Consider the following 20,379-nt stretch of genomic DNA (forward strand, 5'->3'; position numbering starts at 1 on the left):
AGAGTTCCTAGCAGGGAAGTGCATTTCAAAAGTAAACAGGAGAAAAACATTTTTTAAGTTGCACTACTGTTATCAATCTCCTAACAGTGGTGTGGCCTAAAAACTAATTTTCCTGCTTAGGTGAATACAAATCCTCTCACAAATATATCAGTTTTTAATAAAGTAGCTCAGGTATTACAGTAGGGAATAACATTTCAAACAGCACAACCATCCTGTTGATTGTCTTTGCGGGTTCAGATTCCAAAATACAAAAACCAAGATTTTTTTTGAGTGCTGACATGTTGTCTCAAATGGAAAATTCCACAAGGTTCTGAGAAGATACCCAGGCGCATGATCCGCAGGTCTTTGTGCACCACAGACAGTTCTAAGTGAGCTCATATATGTAATGAACAGAATTAGTGAAAAATAGAAAAACACTGGATAGAGTGAAAAATGAAGATCTCAAGTATGTATTGAAAGAATGGATTTGAGTGAACACATGCCACTAAACGGTATGCTGATCATGACGAACTAAAATTTGAAGGTAAGAAAATGCATGGAATAAAAATTTTAAAGATTTGTGGCAATAATGCACCTCCTGATCACAAAACAGCAGAGAAATTCATTGATGAGCTTGTCAAGATTGTCACTGATGAATGGCTGCATCAGTACACGTGTGATGAACAAGTTGAAGACAAAGACTGCTCACCAGTAGCACATAAATTCAGAGTCGGAAATGATAACAATCCCAAGCTATCTCACAATATACTCTAAAATCTGAAATACTTCCAGCTTCATTGCAGAGTTTAATACTCAATGTCAGAGCAGTTCAGAGTTTCTGCTTTCACATGACATTTTTACAGGACAACTGCTTTGATTCAACAACTGAGAACACAATACTCAACAGTACAATATGGGCCCTTTGGCCCACAACATTGTGCTTATACACCTATGCAATGATCAATCTAACCTTTCCCTCCTACACAGCTCATAGCACTCAATTTTTCTACATCCATGTGCCTATTTAATAGTCCTTTACATGCATTAGTCTGTATCACCACCCCAAGCAGTGTGGTCCAGGCATCCACTACTATGTAAAAAAAAATACCTCTGGGATCTCCCCTAAACTTTTAATATTTGCCATGACCCACTTCAAGCATTATCATTATTACATATCATGAGGTTGGTAATATGCTATATTTTAAAAATCCTTACTCTTCTAAATCTTTTAATATTTGATCTTGGAACTATAAAGTTCAGAGTAAACTTATTATACATACATACACGTCACCACATACAACCCTGGAGAGACTTTTTCTGCAGGCATACTTGGCAAATTTATAGAACTGTAACTGTAAATAAGAACAAACTGTGCAAATGCAGATATAAATAAGCAAAAAATAATGGGCATGAAATAACAAGATAAAAGAGTCCTTAAATGAGTGTAGCTACCCCCTTTAGTTCAAGAGCCTGATGATTGAAGGATAGTAACTGTTTATGAACCTGATAGTGTGAGTCTGGGTAGTGGGTATCTTCGATAATGGATGAGGCTTTCCTATGGTAATGTTTCACACAGATGTGCTCAATGGTTGGTTGGGTTTTGCTTGTGACACACTGGGCCAAATCCACTACTTTTTGTAGGATTTTCCTCCAAGAGGCATTGGTGTTCCCATACCAGGCCGTAACACAGCCAGTCAGCACACTTTCCATCACACATCTATAGAAGTTTGCTAAGGTTTTTGATATGCCAAATCTTCGCAGACTCCTGAGCAAGTAGAGGCACTATAATGCATTCTTTGCAATTATATTTATATGATGGGTCCAAGACAGGTTTGAAGTAATGACATCCAAGAATTTAAAGTTACTGACCCTCTCCACCCTGATCCTCTGATGATTACTGGCTCATGGACCTCTGGTTTCCCTCTCTTTAAGTCTACAATCAGTTCCTTGGTCTTAGTGACATTGTGTGAGAGAAAGTTGTCATTACATCACAGCCAAATTTTCAATATCCCTCCTTTATGCTGATTCATCACCACCTTTGAAACAGCCCACAACAGTGGTGTCATCAGCTAACTTGTAAACGGTGTTGGGGCTGTACTTAGCCATAGATGTAAAGCAAGTAGAGAAGGGGCTAAGTACACATCCCTGTAGTGCTCCAACAGAGATTATGGAGGAGATGCTTTTGCCAATCTGAACTGACTGGGGTCTACAAGAGAGGAAATCCACGATCCTGGAGATGGCTGATTAATAAATTTCAGGGTATGATGGTGTTAAATGCTGAGCTGTAATTGATAAACAGCATTGTGATGTATGCATCTTTACTGTCCAGATGTTCCAGGGTTGTGTGAAGGGCCAACGAGATAGCATCTGCTGTGGACCTGTTGCTTCAGTAGGCAAATAAAAGTGGATCAAGTCACCACTCAGACAGGAACTGATACGCGTCAGCACCAACCTCTCAAAATACTTCATCACTGTGGATATAAATGACAGTGGGTGATAGTCATTTAGACAGGTTACCATGCTCTTCTTGAGCACCTTGTTCTAGAAAATATGAATTATAGAAAGAATTTTGTTCAAATTCCATACTGACACTCTGCTTAAGTAATCTCATCAGTCTTATTCCACTAAGACTGTAGGGATGCCATTATTTCCCCCTAAAGGACCATCCATTGCCCTCTAAAATAATGATTAAGTTTCTTTCCACTACTCTTTCAGATCATGACTATGTCAAAACACTTGATTTATTGGAAAGTCCTTATTGCAGAATAGCAAACATTTTAAAAGCACAATTATGCCATCTCAATCTCCATTCTAATACTCTAGCCTTTTGCATATTTGCTCCCCCACCATAAAAGTATCTCATAAACCAATTTTTGTAAAGGATTCAGTCATCACTTACTATTACTCAAACAGCTGTCCACTCCATTCAACTTAAAAGCTATTTGTGATATTTATATAGTGGATAAATGTGGCAGGGTGGAGATGTATATCTAGCACAGGAAGTGTAAGGTGCCTTCCTTCCGCTAGCCTGTGGGTCACCCTCGGGTAAGGTGTAGTGCCTGCTTTGCCCCCCTGATCAGGGTCATGTGAAGCCATTCGAACAGGTGGTAGATGGCTGTATGAGCAGCTGGTGCAAATCACGTCCTGGTTACACAACCACTGACACCAGGCAGACAATCTCTGAAACGCATTGATAAAGGCAAGAGTCACCTGTCTTATAAAGACACTGCCCAGAAGGCGGCATGGCAAACCACCTCTGTAGAAAAATTTGCCAAGAATGATCATGGTAATGAGACCACGATCTTGTACATCATCTTAAATGAAGGCAGAGAGCACAGGAAGAACTTTTCAACTTAACCCTCTAGCCAAAGAAATGCCTCCTCACCTCTGTTCTAAATGAACGTCTCTCTATTCAGAGGCTGTGCCCTCTGGTCCTAGACTCACTCACTACGGGAAATATCCACTTTACCTAGGCCTTTCAATATTCGATAGGTCTCAATGAGATCTCCCTTCATTCTTCAAAACTTCAACAACTACAGCCTAGAGTCATCAAATTATCCTCATGTTAGCCCATACATTCCTAAGATCATTCCCCTGAACCTCTTCTGGACCCTCTCCGACGTCAGCACATCTTTTCCTAGATAAGGGGACCAAAACTGCTCACAATACTCTAAATATGGATTGACCAGTGCCTTATAAAGTCTCAGCATCACACTCTTGCCTATATATTCTTATCCTCTCGAAATGAACGCTAACAATGCATTTGCCTTCCTTACCACCAACTCAACCCGCAAATTAATCTTTAAGGAATCCTGCATAAGGACTCCTAAGTCCCTTTGCACCTTTGATTATTAAATGTTTCCCCATTTAGAAAATAGTTTTCACCTTTATTCCCTATACCAAAGTGCATCACCATACACTTCCTGACACTGCCACTTCTTTGCCTATTCTACCTCAGAGAATGCAGACATCCTACTTCCTCAACACTACCTGCTCCTCCAACTACCTTTATATCATCTGCAAAGTTGGCCACAAAGCCATCAATTCTGTAATCCAAATTATTGACAAATAACATGAAAAGAAGTGGCCCCAATACCAACCCCTGTGGAACACCACCCGTCACCGGCAGCCAATAAGAAAAGGGCCCCTTTATTCCAACCATTCACTTACTTGGGACACTATGTCATTTAACTGGATTAGGGACTGTTGCTGAACAGTGTCTAATTACCGATAGTTGTGTGCACTTGCATGACTGTTAAGACACTACACTGTGCTTCGCGAGAACAGTTTTTACATAGCATCAGTTGTGTGTGTTTGTGTTCAAAAAGCAGTGATTTTTATTACTGATAGAGAAACAAGCTGAGAGACAATTCAGTACTGTTTTGCTCAGTGCATTTTCATTCATTCAGGCTTTGAGATGCCAGGGATGGCAGGGAGTGAAAATGAAACGATTTCACTATTTCAACAAATTAGGAACTACAAAGAATTAAGGTACTGACAATGATCTTGAATTTTACAATGAAAGTTCATTTTTTTGGAGGATGCCATCATCGAAAAGATTGTATGAAGGCAATCTACTATTTACACTGGCTGCCTGTGCTGATTTTGCTCATTTATGGTCAATCTAAAGAAAACAGCAGCATACACTAGATTAATTCCTCAGTCGATAGCTTTTAGGAACTAATACAGTTTTATACACTAGTATTGATAGTGTTCTAATTTGTTCTATTTTCTATTTAAATGCACAATTTGTTCCTTAGTTAAATGGTAGTTTGTCCTTTTTATACCTTATTAAAAAATAAACTATTTCCATGAAACTTCACCTAATCGGGGCAGCTGATTAGTTAGGCCAAAATGCACTGGTCCCAATTGACTGGAATGCCCTGTATTCTAGATGTTGGCTCACCTTTCATTCATAGCAAATTTTCTCTATTTTTGTACTCATCTCCAATACAGCTTTTATATAAACTACTGGTGAAAGTGAAAACATGAAAACATTATTCATTTTAGAAGCACATTTATACAAAATTTACACAGAAACAAAAAGTGCAACTTGATTTAGAATCAGCTCCGCCATGGATGGTCGCAAGCCCAGCTGCGAGAGGAGGAGGGTTGGGCATGGCACTACCAACCTGTAAAAGCCTCAAGAATACAGAAACATCTACAGAAGCTCCAAAGACCTCACCTCTGGGAGAGAAAGGATCTTCACACACAAGACAAATACAGTGCCTGTAGAAAGTATTCACTACCCCTACCCCCCAGAAGTTTTCATGTTTTATTATTTTATAACATTGAATCTCGGTGGATTTAATTTGGCTTTTTGACACTGATCAACAGAAAAAGACTCTATCATGTCAAAGTGAAAACAGATTTCTACAAGGTGACCTAAATTAATTACAAATATAAAACACAAAATAATTGATTGCTTAAGTATTCACCCCCTCCTAGTCAGTATTTAGTAGATGCACCAAAAGACCTATGACAACTCTGGAGGAATTACAAGCTTCAGTGGCTGAGATGAGAGAGACTATTGCCCAGGTGCTTCATCAATCACAGCTTTATGGGAAAGGGGCAAAGGGAAAGCCACTGTTAAAAAAACTCACATGAAATCTAAGCCAGAGTTTTGCCAGAAGGCATGTGGGAGACTCTGAAGTCAGCTGGAAGAAGGTTCTATGGTCTGATGAAACCAAAATGAACTTTTTTAGCCAACAGGCTGAATGTTATGTTTGGCATACGCCAAACACCGCACATAACCAAAACACACCATCCAGACCATGAAGCATGGTGGTAGTTGCATCATGCTGTGGGGATGCTTCATTGCAGTAGGCTGTGGAAGTCTTGTGAAGGTAGTGGGTAAAATCAATGCAGCAAAATACAAGGAAATCCTGAAGGAGTACCTGATGCAGTCTGCAAGAGAACTGCAACTTGGGAGAAGATTTGTTTTCCAGCAAGGCAATGACCCCAAGCATGAAACCAAAGCCACACAGGGATGGCTTAAAAACAAAATTAATTCCTGGAGTGGCCAAGTCAGAGTCCAGACCTCAATCCAATTGAGAATTTGTGGCTGGACTTGAAAAGGGCTGTTCACTCAAGATTCCCAAGCAAACTGACAGAGCATGAGCAGTTTTGTAAAGATGAATGGGGGGAAATTGCAGTGCTTAGATGTGCAAAGCTGATAGAGACCTATCCACACAGACTCGGGCTATAATTGCAGTCAAAGGTGCACCTACTAAATACTGACTAGGAGGGGGTGAATACTTATGCAATCAATTATTTTGTGTTTTATATTTGTAATTAATTTAGATCACTTTGTAGAGATTTGTTTTCACTTTGGCACAAGTGTTTTTCTATTGATCAGAGTAAAAAAGGCCAAATTGAATCCACTGTAATTCAATGTTGTGAAGTTGTAAAACATGAAAAATTCCGGTGGTGGGGGAGGGGGGGGAGGCCGTGAATACTTTTTATAGGCACTGTACGTGGGCTACACTTGAACTTGAAAGACTGGCCCAGAACAGAGAACTCTGGCAAACTGCTGTTGGCGGCCTATGTCCCAGTCGGGCTTAAGGAGAAGATGATTCAGAATCAAGCATTAACTTCAAGAATTGAAAAACATTTTAGTTATGCACTACACCAACATACCACTGCAGAAATAGTCGATACAACAGGCAGAATTGTGTAATCAGATACTCAACCATTAATCGCCGTGCAGTTGCAGTCATGTATGTCACTCAAGATATACAAGCATGATTTTAATAAATTCTGCACCAATTATTAAGTACTTGCACATAAGGAAAGTCACACACTAAATGATTAATATGGAAACACATGATTAAATTTGACTGCCATACATTCTTGGGAGTGGGATGACAACTAATCCCCTCAGCAGAAAACAGTAATATACAGTATAAAATAAAGAAAGACAATTCGGTCTTTTGAACCTGCTCTATTATTCAGTACAAAATTGGCTAACCTTCCTATCTGCCATCAAGGATATGTATGCATCAAAGTGCCAGAAAAGGGACCTGTACAAGAGAGACGGATTACATCTACAAGGGGACCAATATCCTTGCAGGGAGGTTTGTTAGTGCTATTGGGGAGGGTTTAAACTAGATTTGCAGGGGGATGGGAACCAGAGTGGCAGAGCAGATAGTGAAGCAAGGGTGAAAATAAATGTTAAAAATTCACGCAATGTCACAAATAGAAGGGTTGTGTGTGGTGGTAATAATCTTCTGAGTTGTGTCTATTTCAATGCAAGGAGTATTGTGGGGAAGACTGATGAGCTGAGAGCGTGGATTGACACATGGAATTATGATATTATAGCCATTAGTGAAACTTGGCTACAGGAGGGGCAGGACTGGCAGCTTAATGTTCCAGGGTTCCAATGTTTCAGGCATGATAGAGGCAGAGGAAGGAAGGGTGGATGGTGGCATTGCTAGCCAGTGAAAATGTTACAGCAGTGCTCAGGCAGGATAGATTAGAGGGCTTGTCTACCAAAGCCATATGGGTGGAGCTGAGAAACAGGAAAGGTATGACCACATTAATGGGTTTGTATTATAGACCACTCAATAGTCAGCGAGAACTGGAGGAGCAAATCTGCAGAGAGATAGCAGACAACTACAGGAAACATCAAGATGTGATAGTAGTGGGGGGCATCATGTGATGACGTAGGGTCGAGACATTGGGAATCCAGCTCCCTCGTAAAAAGTAATGAAATAGGGTTTAAATGAAGAAGAGTTAACAAATATCTACTAGAAACTATTTATAAGTAACTCAGGATTATCTTTTGATATGGCTCCTAAACTGAAACAGAAGAAATCTACTACTTCGAAGACTATGCAAATCGGTGGGGAAAAAAGCCTAACCGTCCTGGCAAAGCCTCGGACTCAAGTTGGATCTCCTCCCGGCGAAGTGCATGGCACTTCTGATGATACAGGACAGGAAGTTGCAGCAATGTCGGCGGTCTCTTAGAAGAAACGGCAAGAACAACGCATGTGCGAAAGTATGCATGAACAGATATTAACAAAAGTACAAATCCCAGCTATGGCTGGAAGTGGAACCGGAAGTGAATCGGAAGTGGAATCAGACTCTTTGGGAAATTCAGAGGAAGAAGAAGAGGAAAAGAAGGAAGAGATTAAAGGAGACATAAAAGATATCCTGATATATATTATGAATGAATTAAAAGCTATAAGAAGGATGCAGAATAAACTTGATAATGTGGTGGAAAAGCAAATGAAGATGGATAATAAAGTTAAAGAGATGGAAGTAAAAGTTGAACACTGAAAGAATAGATAAGATAGAAGACAATAATCTTGCCTGGACAATAGAAAGAAAACGGATGTTGGAAAAAATAGATGCGCTTGAAAATTCTAGTAGACGAAATAATATCAAAATTGTTGGTCTTATGGAAGGTACAGAGGGAGAAAATCCAATAAAATTCTTTCAAGAATGGATTCCGAAAATGTTGGAAATGAAAGAAGGAAGCCAAGTAATTGAAATAGAAAGAGCACACAGAGCTTTAAGACCAAGACCTCAACAAGAGCAAAATCCAAGATCAATTTTGATAAAATGTTTAAGGTACTGTTATGATCCCAGCCCCCTCCTTTGTGAGAATCGCAAGAGCACCCGTTGAGGGGGGGGGGGGGTCAGTAGACCCAGGAAGTGAGAGAGAGAGGGAAACGTGCCAAATTGCACGTCCCACCCGGGATATAGAATAAGACGACAGCGACTATTGTCTCATGGAGACCACGTGAAAAGCCCTCGGGCAAGGTGGGCTGGTTGAGAGAGAGATTGCATCATCCCAACCTGATTGACACCTGCGACTCCGTGAGGAAGTATAAAGGAGAGTCTTAGGGGGACAGCCCCCTCAGACGCACCAAGAAGACACGAGAGAGTGATCCCGCAGCAGCGGGAAGCCATTCTGAAGGAAGCCACGTGCATTAGATTCCGGGATTGGAATTTGTGGCTGGAATCACAGAAAACCGCTTTTAACTAACATCGGGGAGAGGAAACCAACGCTCCCCCCCGATTTCACGGAAGCCTCATCAAGACTCGGCAAGTTCTTCCTCTTCTCCCCAATCTCTCTCTCTCTCTCTCTCTCTCTCTCTCTCTCGGTCGCCCCACGTGAAACTCAGCGATTTTTAGAGGGCTGAGGCCTGCAGCCTTCTGAGTGACTCTGATATTTCCAACGGACAATCTATTAACCCCTCAACAACCGTAGAGCTCACTTCTTAACGATGATTATTGCTATACCCGCGCTTTAGATTGAGTGTTGACAATGTGCACTATCTGAATGTATGTATTAACCTTACTTTTGTGTCCCTTTATAAATAAAAACGTTTGAAAATAGTGACATCAGACTTCAACGGACCTCTCTGTCTTTGCTGGTAAGTTATCCAGTTACAGGATTCGTAACAGTATAAAGATAAAGAAATGATCTTGAAAACAGCTATTCAAGGTGCTAAAAAGAGAAATGGGCCATTGATAATAGGAGGGAAAAGTGTTTTTTTTTATCCAGACATAAGTTACGATCTTCTGAAGAGGTGGAAGGAATTTAATCCAGTGAAAAAATCTTTATGGGGAAAAAGGCTATAAATTTTTATTGAGCTATCCAGCAAAATTGATAATTTTCCTGGAAAACGAAGAAAGAAGATTTTTCATTGACTGCCGGAAAGCGGAGAAATTTGTACAAGAACTACCTGATGTCCAAAGAGAAGTAAAGAAGTATAGAAATGAAATGGACTAATGATGAAGACTGAAACAAGGTTGGACTTGACGGACATTTATATAAAAAAAATAGTTGAAGAGTATTAATTGGAAGTAGAGACATTAATTATTCTCTTTGTTTCTACTTCACTAATATATTTTCTTTTTTTTTTGCGGGGAAGCTGGAGGAGCTCCTGATCGATGGCTGCGAGTTTCACGTGTACAATCATGGCGATTGGCATGACCCGTAAAATGGGGGGGGGGGGGGTAATGTTGTGTTCTTTTTATTCACAACTTTAGTGGGGGGGGGGTACTTTGGTTTTTTTTCTTATATATTAGTTATCTTTCTTTTATTTTTCTTTTTTTTCCCGGATGGTTGGGGAGAAACTCATAGCAACATGGAAAATTTTAAAGAGTTCCCAAGATATTATGAATGATTAATTTTCTTAATTTTTAAAGTTTTAATGTTAATGGAATTAATGGACCTGTGAAAAGAAAAAGAGTTTTATCATATATTAAGAAAATGAAAGGAGATATAGCTCTTTTACAAGAAACACATTTAACAGAAACAGAACATAAGAAATTAAAGAGCGATTGGGTTAGAAATGTCATTGCAGCATTTAATTGAAAATCGAGAAGAGTTGCAATTTTGGTTAATAAATCTTTACCAATTAAAATACAAAATGTAATAATTGATTCTGGGGGGAGATATGTGATTATACATTGTCAAATCTTTTCAGAATTATGGACTTTTATGAACATTTAAGCACCAAATAAAAATGATGCAAAATCCATACAAGAAGTTTTTTTGAACTTGGCTGATGCACATGATAAAATATTAATAGGTGGAGATTTTAATTTTTGTTTTGATCCAGTTTTGGATAGGTCAACTAAAATTGCTATAAAATCAAAAGTAATAAAACTAACTTTATCATTAATGAAAGACTTAAACCCGATTGATATATGGAGGAAAATTAATCCAAGAGATTATTCATTTTATTCAACTAGACATAAAACTTATTCAAGGATTGATTTTTTTATTATCAAAAAATATTCAAGACAGAGTGAAAAGTGTGGAATATAAAGCAAGAATACTGTCAGATCATTCCCCCTTGATAAAGACAATGATAATGATGGATAAGGAGGAATCGATTTATAGATGGAGATTTAATTCAATTTTATTAAAACGTCAAGATTTTAGTGATTTTATGAAAAAACAGATTCTTTTTTTTGGATACAAATTTACATTCAGTTGAGGATAAAATGGTATTATGGGAAGCAATGAAAGTATATTTAAGGGGTCAGATTATAAGTTATACATCTAAAATTAAGAAGGAATACATGGCAGAAATAGATATCATAAAGTTAGAAAAAGAATCTCAAAGATACATGACAGAAGAAAAACAAAGACAACTTGTTAATAAAAAACTACAATATAATGCACTCCAGACATATCGTACAGAAAAAAGTAATTATGAGAACTAAACAGAACTATTACGAATTAGGTGAAAGATCACATAAAATTCTTGCTTGGCAGTTGAAAACAGAACAGGCTTCTAAAACAATAAATGCAATTAGAACAAGTGTAAATAAGGTTACTTATAAACCTTTAGAAATTAATGAAACTTATAAAAAATTTTATACTGAACTATATCAATCAGAATCACAAAATAAGATAGCTGAGATAGTTAAATTTTTATCACAATTAACCCTTCCAAAATTAAATTTGGAAGAACAGAAAGGATTAGATATGCCCTTTACATTAAAAGAGGTTGAAGAAGCGTTAGGATCACTTCAGAGTAATAAATCCCCAGAAGATGGTTTTCCTCCTGAATTTTATAAAAAATTTAAAGATTTATTAATTCCTCCTTTTATGGAATTAATATACCTAGTGGAAAGAATGCATAAACTCCCACAATCTTTTTTAACAGCGATTATAACTGCTTTGCCAAAAAAAGATAGAGATCCTTTAAAACCAACATCATATAGGCCTATTTCTTTGTTGAATACAGATTATAAAATAATAGCAAAAATTTTATCTAATAGAATATCTAAATATTTACCAAAATTAATACATATGGATCAAACAGGTGTTATTAAAGACAGACAATCAATGGATAATATAACCCAGTTACTTAGTATAATTCATTTGGCACAAAAAAGAGTGGAAATGAGTGTGGCAGTTGCTTTGGATGCAGAAAAAGCATTTGATAGATTGGAATGTGATTTTTTATTTAAGGTATTGGAAAAATATGAGTTAGGAAAATCTTTTATACAATGGATTAAAACCTTAAATACTAATCCTCAAGCTAAAGTAGTTACAAATGGTCAGATTTCAACAACATTTTGCTTAATGAGGTCAACTAGGCAAGGCTACCCATTATCACCTGCTTTATTTGTATTGGCAATAGAACCATTAGCTGAATTAATTAGAACAGATTCATACATTGGGGGCTTTAGAGTTAATTAAGAAGAATATAAGATTAATTTATTTGCTGATGATGTTTTGATTTATTTAACAAACCCACTGCAATCTTTGCAAAGATTATCTTTTAGATTGGAAGAATATGGGAAAGTATCAGGGTATAAAGTAAATTGGGATAAAAGTGAAATTTTACCCCTTACTAAAGGAAATTATAATCAATGTCAATTAGTAACTCAATTTCGAAGGTCAATAAACGGGATAAAATATTTAGGTATTAGAGTTGATAATGATGTAAAAAATTTATAAAAACAAAATTATTTGCCATTAAAAAAATAAAAGAGGATCTTGATAAATGGATGATGTTACCAATAACATTAATAGGTAGAGTTAATGCTGTAAAAATGAATATATTTCCTAGATTGCAATATTTATTTCAAACTTTACCAATACAATTACCTCAAGTTTTTTCAAGAACTGAATAAATATGTAAGGAAATTTCTTTGGAAAGGAAAGATGTCAAGAATATCATTGGAAAAATTGACATGTAAATTTGATTTAGGAGGGTTACAACTTCCAAATTTGAAGAATTATTATCAAGCAAAACAACTTAGATTTATAGCGTCTTTTTTTGATGAAGAAAAACCGGCATGGATTAGAATAGAATTAGATAAGATAGGAGAAAACATACCAGAAGATTTTATATATAAATGGGAATCCAAATGGATAAGGGAAAAAAAAGAATGTCCTATATTAAGACACTTGATTGATTTATGGAATAAGGTAAATATGGACGATGAGATAAGGAAATCTTTATTAGGAAAAAGTACTTTAATTCAAAATAGGCTTATTCCTTTTACAATGGATAATAAACTTTTACATAATTGGTTCCAAAAGGGGATTAAATATATAGGTGATTGTTTTGAAGGAGGTATATTGATGTCATTTGATCAATTAAAAAATAAATATAAAATATCAAATAACACTCTTTTCTGTATTTTCAATTAAAGGCGTATTTACGAGAAAAGCTGGGTCAAACAATTTTGATGCCAAAATCTAGAGAAATAGAAATATTAATTCAAAAAGGAAAAATTAAAAAAATTATATCTTGTATGTATAACTTGATTCAAAAACAGACAATTAAATCAGGAATTCATAAATCAAGACAAAAATGGGAATCTGATTTGAATGTTAAAATTGATGGAAAAAACTGTTCAAGGTTATGTTCTGATAGTATGAGAAATACAATAAATGTTCGACTTAGATTAGTACAATATAATTTTTTACATCAACTATATATAACGCCACAGAAAATAAATAGATTAAATTCAAATATGTCTGACAAATGTTTTTGATGTAATCAAGAAATTGGTATTTTTTTACATTCTACTTGGTCTTGTTTTAAAATTCAACCATTTTGGATAAATCTAAGACTTTTATTGAAACAAATTACTGGAGTACATCTCCCACATAGTCCAGTATTATTTTTATTAAGAGACATTGAAGGGACAACACCGAAACTTAAATTGATTAAGTATCAGAAAAAATATATAAAAATTGCATTGGCAGTAGCCAAAAAAGTTATTGCAGTTACTTGGAAATCTGATTTACATTTAACTATGGATCGTTGGAATAATGAAATACATAGTTGTATTCCACTTGAAAAAATTACATACAATCTAAGAAAAATATGATATATTTTTGAAAATTTGGCTCCCATACTTACAAAAGATAGGATTAAATACATAGGTCCTTTGAAGAAAAAATTATAAAGTAATTGGGGAAAGTAAAAATAAATATTTAAATTATTTTGAACTCCATGGAGCATGTGGGGATCCTCCGATATCCAGGCAATCTTTCTCCCTTTTTTTTCTTTCTTTAGATAAGGGTTAAGGGGAGGGGGGAGGGTCAATATTATTTTTCTCACTTTTTTTATCATCACATTTATTCTTTGTAATTTTCTAAAATTTAATAAATAAAGATATTTTTAAAAAAAGATGTGATAGTAGGGGGATTTTAATTTTCCACATATTGATCGGGACTCGCATACTTTTAAAGGTCTCGACGGGTTTAGAGTCTGTAAAATGTGTTCAGGAAAGTTTTCTAAATCAATATATAGAGGTATCAACTAGAGAGGATGCAATATTAGATCTCCTATTAGGAAACGAGTTAGGACAAGTGACGGAAGTGTGTGTAGGGGAACACTTTGGTTCCAGTGATCATATCACCATTAGTTTCAACTTGATCATGGTTAAAGATAGATCTGGTCCTTGGGTTGAGGTTCTAAACTGGAAAAAGGCCAAATTTGAAGAAATGAGAAAGGATCTAAAAAACATGGATGGGAACAAGCAAGTAGGCTTTTTCCACTGAGGCTAGGGGCAAAAAAAAAACAGAGGACATGGGTTAAAGGTGAAGGGGAAAAAGTTTAAAGTGGGGGGGCTTCATCATACAGAGAGTGGTATGAGTGTGGAATGAGCTGCCAGATGAAGTGGTAAATGCGGGCTCACTTTTAACATTTAAGAAAAACTTGTGGACAGGTACATGGATGAGAGGTGTATGGAGGGATATGGTCCAGGTGCAGGTCAGTGGGACTAGGCAGAAAAATGGTTCCACACAGCTAAGAAGGGCCAAAAGGCCTGTTTCCGTGCTGTAATATTCTATGGTTTTACAGTACCATCATGAAGGATCCCACCCACCCTGCTCATGGATTACTTCTCCCACCCCTAACAGGGAGGGAGCTACTTGGAAAGTAGTCCAAACTTGGACTAACAAACTCAAAAACAGTTACTTTCCCCAAGCAGTAAGGTTGATCAACACTTCCACCCACAAACCTACCACTCCATACCTTCATCCACCACTAGTTTATCATTTCCTGTTAGTCACCTTATGTACAGACACTCCTGTGCCTAGTGTCACTTTATAGACAAAGTATGTTTCTATGCCATCATACATATTTATAGTTATTGTTTTTTTATTATGTTCTTTATCTTACAATGATTTTTATCTGCTGCATTGAATCCAGATTAACAATTATTTTGTTCTCCTTTACACTTGTGTACTGGAAATGACATTAAGCAATCTTGAATCTCAATCCTCTATAAACAGTCAACATTTCAGTGCAGGGCTCTTCATCAGGTCCTCCCTCATAAAGAGTCTTGGCGCAAAATATCAACTGGTTATTCCTCTGCATAGATGCTGTGTGACATGCTGAATTTTTCTAGTTTAAGATGGTGCCACTGAAGGCCAGTGACAGCTTACTGGTAGCTTGAAGGCCAGAAATTCAACAAAAAAACATTATTAATCTCACCTTTCCTGAAATAAACTGTGGTAAAGTATCATTGCAAACTTTAATGAAGCAAATTCAAGGGATGAGCCCTGCTATTGCGTTGCAAAATCAACACAGAGAAAAGGAGTGAGTGATTTGGAGAGGAGTTTTGATGCCCATCCAACTAACCCGGATGCAAGGTGAATTGCACCAAGGGCCAAGCTGATTTGGAGAGGTTGAGAATGGCTTTGAGCCGGGCCAGGACCCAGGTCCAAATGCAAGGCACAATCCACTGTTTGGACAATTTAAATGCTGGCCCCGTTACACTGGAGATGCAGGGTGTAGGGACCGGAGGAAGGAATCGGGCCAATTTCATTCGCTTTCCCGCAGTGGGAAAGGAAGCCATCAGAAAATGTGGCATATGTGAGGCAATATTATTCAAATTATATATATCTTTAAATATCAACAAGTTCTTCACAGCTTTCACAATGTTTGAGAAAACATCAGACAAGGTGAGTAGTTAACTAAGTATCCCAAAGAATAGTATATCCATGTCACTAAGAATGCTGAAACTAGTATTCCAACGTCATGGAATGATGGATCATATGCCAAAATCATGTTATCCAAGCAGAGAATTGTGCTACACACTGATTCTACATAACCATTTGTTGTTTCAAATGAAATAGTTTCCTCTTTTTCCAAAATCCATTTAACAACATTCGCACAACACTTTTCCTCCTGGGACATGCACACACAATGCTTGTTGCCCGTAGTGAACAAGCTGCTTCCTAAATTAACAAACAGTGAACAAGAAAGCAAAGTGTTTTCTTGATTTCTTTACTTCCTTCTGCTCCTTCCTACCAACCAAAAGAAAATTAAAGTATCTGAAGCAATTTCTAATTTAAAATCAAGACCAAATATTTTTAATTTGCAGCTCTGTTAATGCAATCAAATCCTTCACTGCAAAAAGTTCCCTTCTAGCAGTGAAAGCTGATCTTAAAAGATGCTTGAAAAATGAAATAATTATACTGAGGAATGCATTGGTCAGTTTTTTGCCTGTACTCCCAAAAACACTATAACCATCTCCAATTCAGAGGCATTGCTGGTTTCAGATGTTTTTTTAGAACCAGATTTAAAGAAAACTCACTCATGCTCATCTTAATCTGCTTTTAAAACCAACTTGCACTGGTTTGGTCAATTTTATTTACTTATTTTTTGAACTATGGTGTGGAATAGGCCCATCCAGCCCTTTAAGCCACACTGCCTAGCAAGCTCTGACAAATGCTAACTTAATCATGGGACAATTTACAATGACCAATTTACTTAATAACCAGTATGTCTTTAAACTGTGTAAGGAAACGAGAGAAAACCCATGCATTCCACAGGAAGGTACAGACTCCTTAAAGACCGATGCCTAAAGCAGTAATAGCATCATACTAACCACCAAGCTACCATAAGGCCCTGAATTTCACTTACAAAACTCAGTGGAAACTTCAGACCTTCATACAGATCAACAAAAAGAAAGAAAATCACTGGGAACTAAAGCAATGCCTACCAAATCCACCTAAGTTAGTTGAATCAATGATTCCACTAAGTTACAGCAAGTCAAACAGTTGCAGTGCTCTTATACTTACAGAGACATTTAGTTCAGCATTCCTGACCGTGCACTTTGGCCTCAAGCCTTGTATCTTATTTAGTCATTCAGCCATACAGCATGGTAACAGGTCCATTTAATTTAATTTCATTAGTTTAATTTGGAGTCTCAGGAGTCAAACCAATATCACAGGGTTGGTTGCTTCACCTGAATAGGTACTTCTGGTCACGCTCACTCAACTCCTTTCGTCCTTAAATAGGGTAACCTAAATTTGTCTCCCTCAGCTCCTGTAAGCCATTAGACATGGTGGTGATTTAAAGAATGGTTTAATGACTCTCTCCTTTCACTGCATTTTGCCCATATCCCTCTGTCCATGCATCTGTGCAAACGTCACTTAAATGCTTTAATTGTACTTGCTTCTTCTACTTCCTCTGACAGCTTGTTCCATTTAACTATCACCCTCTACTATCAACTATCACCTTCCTGAGATTTCCTTTCTCACCATAAATCTATGCCATTTATATTGGCTAAGTATTAGCACATTACCCACATGATGTAATTGTTTTAATCATGTAGCCTTTTAATTCATTCATTCCTATCTCAGGAATTTTCTGTATCTCATCTATAAAAGTGAGAATTTTCAGAGTGCTATGTTAATACCTTTGTCTTACATTAATTCCCCTCTTAGTTTAGTTTCTCAGCTCTTTATTTAGTATGCTTATTATTTGTATGTTTGTACTCTAAAATAAACTGAAATCCTGGAGGATTAAACTTATTTTCTCATATTAGAAACCAAATAAAGAATAAATTGAAGCTGGTATGGAACATTTCAATCCAAAGTCCTGCATCATGACTATCAGGCTTATTCTCCACTGGCCTCCAAGACAGCAATTGCAGTGGAGTGAATATGGTACAGATACAGAGTCTTGCCACCTTCAGAAGTTTTCTGATGACTCTGCCATAGTTGGATGCATCAGCAAGGGAGACGAGGCTGAGTACAGGGCTACGGTGGGAAACTTTGTCACATGGTGCGAGCAGAATCATCTGCAGCTTAATGTGAAAAAGACTAAGGAGCTGGTGGTGGACCTGAGGAGGGCTAAGGCACCGGTGACCCCCGTTTCCATCCAAGGGGTCAGTGTGCGCATGGTGGAGGATTACAAATAACTGGGGATACAAATGGACAATAAACTGGACTGGTCAAAGAACACTGAGGCTGTCTACAAGAAGGGTCAGAGCCATCTCTATTTCCTGAGGAGACTGAGGTCCTTTAACACCTGCCAGATGATACTGAGGATGTTCTACGAGGCTGTGGTGGCCAGTGCTATCATGTTTGCTGTTGTGTGCTGGGGCAGCAGGCTGAGGGTAGCAGACACCAACAGAATTAGTAAACTCATTCGTAAGGCCAGTGATGTTATGGGGGTGGAACTGGACTCTCTGACGGTGGTGTCTGAAAAGAGGAGGCTGTCCAAGTTGCATGCCATCTTGGACAATGTCTCCCATCCACTCCATAATGTACTGGTTAGGCACAGGAGTACATTCAGCCAGAGACTCATTCCACTGAGATGTAACACAGAGTGTCATAGGAAGTCATTCCTACTCCTCCCTCGGAGTGTTAGACACCCTGAGCCAATACGCTGGTCCTGGACTTAATTCCACTTCGCATTATTAACACATTATTATTTAATTATTTATGTTTTAATACTGCTATATTTCTTCACTATTCTTGGTTGGTGTGGCTGTAACAAAACCCAATTTCCCTCAGGATCAATAAAGTATGTCTGTCTGTCTGTCTGTAAATTTATGATCACCATCAATTTAAACTGACCAGTAAGTGACAAGGCAACATAGTTAAATAAAAACACAAAATACTGGCAAAACTCAGCAGGCCAGACAGCATTTTGTGTTTTTATTTATTTCCAGCATCTGCAGATTCACTCGTGAGGCAACATAGTTAATTGTCCACTGTCTTCAAAGAGGGAAAAGGGAGGGTACTGCTAAAATTTGAAACACCATTAGACATTTATAGCAGTATTCTCTGCAAAATTTACATTAAAAATATCATATAATCAGTATCACATTTAAAACTAAACAAAAATCTGCATTGTCAAAAATACGTTCTTGTTAATATTAAGGGAGAAAAGCTTTCTGAAACAGACTATATACTTACAACTGGTAAAGAATTGTTGTTTTTCCAGCATTGTCTAACCCCACGATAATCACTTTATGCTCTAAAAGAAAAATAAATCAATATTTAATGGACCACAAAAGTATAAGCACATTTTATCAACACAAATAAAAAATTAAATGTTATGCAAGTAACTTGCAGGATTTTTTTCAGTTATGAGAATTAACTGAATTGTGTAGACAAAAATTTCAAGAGATAACAATTAAAGTAGTACAATATTTGCTATGTATGGCAATCATACACGGAGTTACTTTCTTCATAACAATGAGAATAATTCAAGATCTGAGGATTTGAGAAAATGGCATCCAAAGCATTCTCATCCCTACATTGTTGGAATTTCTCAGCTTACTTCACCCAATTTAACCTGGCTATAAAAACAATCACTGAAATTCAAAGTACTCATATTTTTCATTTGTTGAATACAACTTGATGTTCCTATTTCTGGGAACTGAATAACAACATCTTTCATGTTATTATACAGTATGGCTTACAGAGTAAAGCAGATTGCTGTTCTTGCTTCCATAGAGTAAGCATACACACTTTTACAGTCTGGATTACTAAAATATATAGCTTAATGCGATGTGCAAAAAGATAGAAAGTTTGAAAGGGAATACTTTTCAAACTAAGCCAAGGTAAACAGTGTGCCAAAATATAAATGAAACTTCACATTAGCTCTGGGCACCACGGTAGTGTAGTGGTTAGCGTGACACTATTACAGTTTAGGGCACTCTGGAGTTTGGAGTTCAATTCTGGTGCCTGTAAGGAGTCTGTACATTCTTCCTGTGGAATGTATGGGTTTTCCCCATGTGCTCCAGACTCCTCCAAAAGTTCAAAGACATACCATGTAGGTTAAGTGGTCATTGTAAATTGTCCTGTGATTAGATTATGGTGAATCAGGGTTTGGGGTGGCATGACTCAAAAAGCTGGAAAGGCCCATTCCATGCTGTATCTATCAATAAATAAATAAAGATTTCCAATGTTATGACACAATTGGGATCGACATTCTCAGTGCAAGCTAGTTGGTTTAGTCAATCTGTTCAGTTCTGGATCTGCTACTGTAAATAATAAGTAATTAGATTAGAGGTCAGATAATAGAAGTCAATACCAACAGCATTGTGGAACAAGCATTGTGTACACTACAATGAAAGTTATTAAACGGAAGACTTACCAACTTTTGGAATTAAATGGAAATCTCTTTACGAGAATTTCTCAATAGCAGACACACTTTCTTT

The 20,379-nt window shown here is 37.1% G+C and overlaps 1 protein-coding gene across 1 annotated transcript in view; it reads right to left on the reverse strand.

Moving 5' to 3' along the window:
* arl5a (ADP-ribosylation factor-like 5A) overlaps positions 1–20,379 on the reverse strand; it is a 45,097-nt gene that overhangs the window by 11,946 nt on the left and 12,772 nt on the right. The window contains exon 2 of the mRNA XM_059970311.1: positions 19,130–19,190. Within this exon, the coding sequence (XP_059826294.1) occupies positions 19,130–19,190 (61 nt within the window). The remainder of the gene's footprint in view (positions 1–19,129; positions 19,191–20,379) is intronic.

The sequence above is a fragment of the Hypanus sabinus genome, chromosome 5 (assembly GCF_030144855.1).
Source record: "Hypanus sabinus isolate sHypSab1 chromosome 5, sHypSab1.hap1, whole genome shotgun sequence".
Lineage (NCBI taxonomy): Eukaryota > Metazoa > Chordata > Chondrichthyes > Myliobatiformes > Dasyatidae > Hypanus > Hypanus sabinus.